The sequence below is a fragment of the Lepidothrix coronata genome, unplaced genomic scaffold (genome assembly GCF_001604755.1).
Source record: "Lepidothrix coronata isolate B3197 unplaced genomic scaffold, Lepidothrix_coronata-1.0 Scaffold211, whole genome shotgun sequence".
Taxonomy (NCBI): Eukaryota; Metazoa; Chordata; class Aves; order Passeriformes; family Pipridae; genus Lepidothrix; species Lepidothrix coronata.
Genome location: NW_016690391.1, coordinates 1224879 through 1230645, shown reverse-complemented (window position 1 = coordinate 1230645; position 5767 = coordinate 1224879). Strand labels below are relative to the sequence as shown.

General features: G+C 43.1%; 1 protein-coding gene across 3 annotated transcripts in view; it reads left to right on the top strand.

The window, feature by feature from the left end:
• SMIM11A (small integral membrane protein 11A) overlaps positions 1-3109 on the top strand; it is a 7653-nt gene extending 4544 nt beyond the window's left edge. For 2 of the 3 annotated variants that reach the window (XM_017833118.1, XM_017833119.1), the window contains exons 3-4: positions 1095-1274; positions 2912-3109. In XM_017833118.1, the coding sequence (XP_017688607.1) occupies positions 1095-1262 (168 nt within the window). In that variant the 3' untranslated portion in view covers positions 1263-1274; positions 2912-3109. Of the gene's footprint in view, positions 1-1094; positions 1275-2396; positions 2477-2911 lie in introns of those variants that run through there. The other variant, XM_017833122.1, reaches the window with a different exon arrangement.
• The last annotated feature ends 2658 nt before the right edge of the window (positions 3110-5767 follow it).

Below are 5767 nucleotides of genomic sequence, written 5' to 3'. Positions count from 1 at the left end.
GTGAGGCCCAGCAATGGTTGAGGGACCTCGTGCAGTGACCTCTTGGAGGCACCAAGAGGATGCCAGGGCTGGAGCAGCTCTGCTGGGAGGAAAGGCTGGGAGAGCTGGGATTGTTCAGCCTGGAGAGGAGAAGCTTTGGGGTGACCTGATTGTGGCCTTGCAGGGCCTGAAGGGGCTCCAGGAAAGATGGAGAGAGACTATTTCCAAGGGCTGGAGGGACAGGACAAGGGGGAATGGCTTCAAATTGCCAGAGGGCAGGGATAGATGGGATATTGGGAATTCTTCCCTGTGACTGTGGTGAGGGGCTGGGATAGAATTCCCAGAGAAGCTGTGGCTGCCCCTGGATCCCTGGAAGTGTCCCAGGCCAGGTTGGAGCAACCTGGGATATTGGAAGGTGTTGGGGTTGGAATAAGATGGTCTTTAAGGTCCCTTCCAACCCAAACCATTCCATGATTCCATGATTAACAATTTAACGTGGTAATCAAGCCATTTATCAGGACAGCAGTGCCAACCCCCAGCCCTGGCTTTCCTTTCCTGCTGTTGCAGAGCTGTTGACTTGGACAGATTCCCACTTTTAATATCTGAGGAGGCTGCTGTTGTTTTTCTGAGCCTATGGATCCAAGGCTTTTCCCAAATCCAGTAGTTTGCTGATGTCCAGGCAGCTTTATGAGGTGCTGGAAGGCTGAGGGTGCAGCAAATATTCCAAGTTCACGGTGTTATCGTGGAATCATGGAATATCCTGAGCTGGGAGGGACCCCCAAGGCTCATCCAGCCCAAGCCCTTTTCCAGCTCCAGGTCCTGGGAATATTCCATTTGCTGCAAAACCAACCCAGACCTGTCCCAGGGGGCTTCTCCATTTTTTTTACATTCAGGTACAACTTGAGTGAAGGGGATTTGTCCTTGGTTTTTCCCCTAATTGTTGATCTGCCTGCTTTAAAGTTCCCTGCAGGAATAAAAACCCTTGGACAGAGGAGCATTTTCAGCACCTGGATAAATGCTGTTGCTGGAGGGGAGCTTTAGAACATCCCTGTAAATCCATTTGGAATTATCCAAGTGTTCCACTAAGTGCCTCCATCTATTCTTTGGCATTCCAGGCTCTGGAGAATTTCCCACTGCTGATGTACATTTTGGCAGCTAAAACATTGATCCTTTGCTTGGCATTTGCTGGGGTGAAAATGTACCAGAGCAAAAAAATTGAGGAAAAACTGAAGAGGGAACGGGAAGAGAAGCTGAAAAGAGAAGCAGAGAAGAAGGAGGATTGAAGAGTCCCTCAGGTATGGAATTTATTCCACATCCTGCTCTTCCCTCGTGGCACTGACACGTTAATCCCATTATTTTGGGGTTGGATTGTGCCATTTGAACCATCAAATCATGCCCATCTCAGTTGGAATTCCAATTAAACTTGGCAGCCAGGCTCAGGTTTGAGGGTATCTTAGCATAGTATTCCTTCTCTGCTCCTTATCTCCCTGGATTTTGAGGCCCAGGAAATCCTGGGGCAGCAAGAGAGGGTGAAATGGGGCAGGAAATGCAATCAGAGCTCTTGGCCTCAAGTCACATAATTAATGAGAAAATAATCAGCCATTCTGGATTGGTTAAATCCTTGACAAGCTGGGAGTTCAGCTGGAAAGGCCAAATTCCATGCCAAGGAACAGGTTATTTGGCATAACATCCACCATATATAATAATGCACTGAGAAAACTGCTCATCTTTCAGCATAAAAGAACAAAATGAACATCACATTCCTTAAAATGTGGGGGTTTCATTCCCCAAGTGCAGAATTCCTTCCCTGTTTTCCAAGTTTAAGCAGTCTTGGATCAAATCCATTATTAAAATGAGTCCTGCCTGGTGCTCAGATTATATTCCCTGACTTGTTTGTGATTTTTTATATCATTTTACTCCCTGTCATGCAAAAACAAAAGGGAATTTTTATAATTCTCTTCCTGCCCCGTGTGAGCTCAGTGGGAGTTTGATGTCTTGTTATTCAGCTAAAAAAACTTCCTTTCCCCTCCTCAGGTCGTTCCCTGACACCTGAAAACACTTCCAACCTTCCAAAATGTTCAGGAGCTTTTCTTTCCAACCTTCTCCCTGTTTTATTCCCTGCAGCGAGGGTTGGGAATTGTGCCTAGAAATGAGGCCCTGGGAATAACCCTGGGAACCATTTCCAAAGGGGAAAAACCAACACAACCAAAGGTGTTTTTCCAGTCTCCTGTTTGGCTCCGAGGGAGGGTTTGGATTTGGGCAGATTTGGAGCTTTTCTTGGGAATCAGTTTTGCTGTTTTCTGGGAAAACGGGAGAAGGCAGAGTCAGAGGAATTTTATCCTTCTTACATTTTACAATTTCAATTACAATTTACATTGCAGTTTAAAGGATTACGTGGAATTTTATCCCTAAAACAGATGAAAATTGAGCTGCCCTTGCAAGGGAGCAAAAGCTGTTGCTTGGCATGAGGTGACCAGAGTGATCCCAATCCCACTGGGGGCTCCCCATCCCTGGAATTGCAGGGATGGATAAGGATTGGAGCAACCTGGCCTATGGAAGGTGCCCCTGCCCCTGGCAGGGGGTGCCACTGGATGAGCTTTAAGGTGCCTCCCAGCCCAACCCATCCCATGATTCTGTGATTCCATGGTGTTTGTGCAGCGTTTTCCAGGGAATTCTGTTGGGAGAGCCCACATCCCAAGGGATTTCTGCAGCACAGGGATGAGCCTGTGGGATGTCCAGCCTGTGACATCCCCCCTGGTGAATGGCATTAAAATATCCCTGATTTCCCAGAGGACACCCAGGGGGCCTTGTCATTCCCAAATTCTGCCGTCCCTCAGCCGTGTCCTTCCGTGCTGGGATAGAGAGGAGGGAGGGAATTCTCCCCCAGCAGATTTATTCCTGGTGCTCTCACTGCTCTCTCCTCACCCTGCAGAATTCCTGACGCTTGGCAGCTCGTGCTGGATTCCTTTCCCAGGAGGGTGAAGCCTTCCTGGAGATGAAGGATGTGTCAGAGGAATAAAACCCTGGAGAGAAACATCCACTTCAGCTGGATCTCCATTTTTTCCGTGGACACAGAAGGATTTCAGCCTCTATTTGTGCAATAAAAAACCCCTTTGTTAAAAAAAAAAAATAAAGCCCTGGCCTCGTTTGCTGCTTGTTTAAAAGATTGGAGCTGCAGGGGAGGTGGTTTTTAAGGAATATCTGCCAGGAGGTGGTTGGGTTTAAAGGGAAAAGTGCCTGAATCCATCAGGGATGAGCAGAAGGCTCTTGGAGAGGCAGAAGGAGAAGGAGAGGACTCTGTGCAGCTTCTCAGAGCAGCTCGTTCCTGCAGGGGGGTCAATCCTGGGGGGCCCTTTGTAGAACCAGAGGAACAGAGCCAGGAGAGGAGCTTTGCCAGGAAAACCCCTCTGTGCATCCAGGACTTCCTTGGATTCCTGCAGATCACGGGGTCACCTCTGAGGAAGTTTTATGGCAGGATTTTATTCTGATAAAATAGAATTTTTGGCTCTTTGTTTACTCCTCAACTCCTGCCATAGCACCAAATCCCGGGGATATGCCAGCTTGGTCATGGAATCCTGGAATCCTGGAATGGTTTGGGTTGGGAGGGGCATTAGAGATCATCCATTCCCACCCCCTGCCATGGGCAGGGACACCTGCCACCAGCCCAGGTTGCTCCAAGCCCCGTCCAACCTGGCCTTGGACACTTCCAGGGATCCAGGGGCAGCCACAGCTTCTCTGGGAATTTCATTCCAGTCCCGCCCCACCGTCCTAGGGAAGAAGTCCTTCCCAACATCCCATGTAACCCTGCCCTCTGGCAGTGGGAAGCCATTCCCTGTGTCCTGTCCCTCCATCCCTTGTCCCCAGTCCCTCTCCAGCTCTCCTGGACCCCCTTTAGGCCCTGGAAGGGGCTCTCAGGTCTCCCTGGAGCCTTCTCTTCTCCAGGGGAACCCCCCCAGCTCTCCCAGCCTGTCCCAGAGCAGAGGGAGGTTCATCACTAGATATAAATAGATATAAATAGATATAAATAGATATAAATAGATACAAATATCTGTACGGATCTAGAGAAACACAGAACTGAAGGTTTGGGCACCAGCAGCCCTCAGGAACTTTTGCCTTCCTGCTTCCCTTCTCGTTCCCACTCCCTTTTCCATCATAAAGCACTTCCCAGATCCTTGTGCCTTCCGGAGGTGCCGCTGGAGTGGGGAGGGAAGGGATGGAGGGCCTTGGAGAAGCCCTGGAATTCCAGCTGCTCCCGCTGGAGTCGCTCCCCGGGAACTGCAGCGAGGCCTCAAACCTGCTTTTCCTTCTGTCTCCCTGGAGACTGGAGCACAAAACACTGCAGGAATATTGTCCCCAGTCTGGAATTTTTAGACTCTTGAGAGTAGATTTAATAATAATAATAATAATAATAATAATAATAATAATAATAATAATAATAATAGCAATAACAACAACAATAATAATAACAACAATAATAACAATAATAATATTTTTTAGACTCTTGAGAGTAGATTTTATTATTATAATAATAATAACAATAACAATAATAACCATAATAACCATAATAACAATAATAATATAATAACAATAATATTATTACAATATAATATTATTCATATTATTTTATGACTTATAAACCCTGCATATCTATAATTTAGATATTTAGATAGGCTCTGTATATAAATATATATTCAATATCTATAAATATAAAATATAGAATATAGAATACATTTATAAATATAGAATATGTATTTAATATATAAAATTACATAGAGTACATATTATATATTTATATAATATATTCTATATAATTATATATTTATAATTTATGTTATTTATATTATATAATATACTATATAAATATACTATACATATAGTATATAAAAATATACTATATTAATATAATTTTATATAAATATAACTATGTATTATTATATAATATAATATAATATATATTACAAGTGATTACATTGTTTTATATAATAATTATTATTACTATTATTGCTATTATTATTACTGTACTACATAATATACTATACATATATATACATATAGTATATTTAAATATACTAAATAAATATAACTAGATATTATTATATAGTATAATACAATATATATTATGAGTATATTGTTTTATATAATTGTTATTATTACTATTATTGCTATTACTATTACTATAACTATACTATATAATATACTATACATATATACACATATAGTATATTTAAATATACTATATAAATATAACTATATATTATTATATAGTATAATATAATATATATTATAAGTGATTATATTGTTTTATATAATTATTATTGGTGTTATTATTATTATTATTGTTATTGTTATTGTTATTATTATTATTATTTTAAACTACCTCAATCCAGTTGCTCTGGGAGCAGAATCCCAGGAACACAATCCCCCTTTCAGCCACTCAGCATCAAAGCCTTTGGGCACCATTTGGCCTCCAAAGCAACCAAGGCCTAAAATCTGGAGGCCCTCCCTTAAAGAAGGGAATTCACTTCTTTTTTCCCCGGAATTAACACTTCCAGAATAACAACGGGGCTTGTCCAGCCTTCTCCCTTCCCAGTCCTGCCCCAGTCCGTGTTCTCTGGCGCAGCAGGGAGGGGTTGGGGTGTCCTGGCCAAGGCAGGTGGTTTTTATCTCTCGTTTTCTGCAGCTTGAACAAGAAAATCTGCTGACACTGGGGGGAGACAGCAGCTCAGAATTCCTGCAGCTCCGAATTCCTGCAGCTCCGAATTCCTGCAGCTCCGAATTCCTGCAGCTC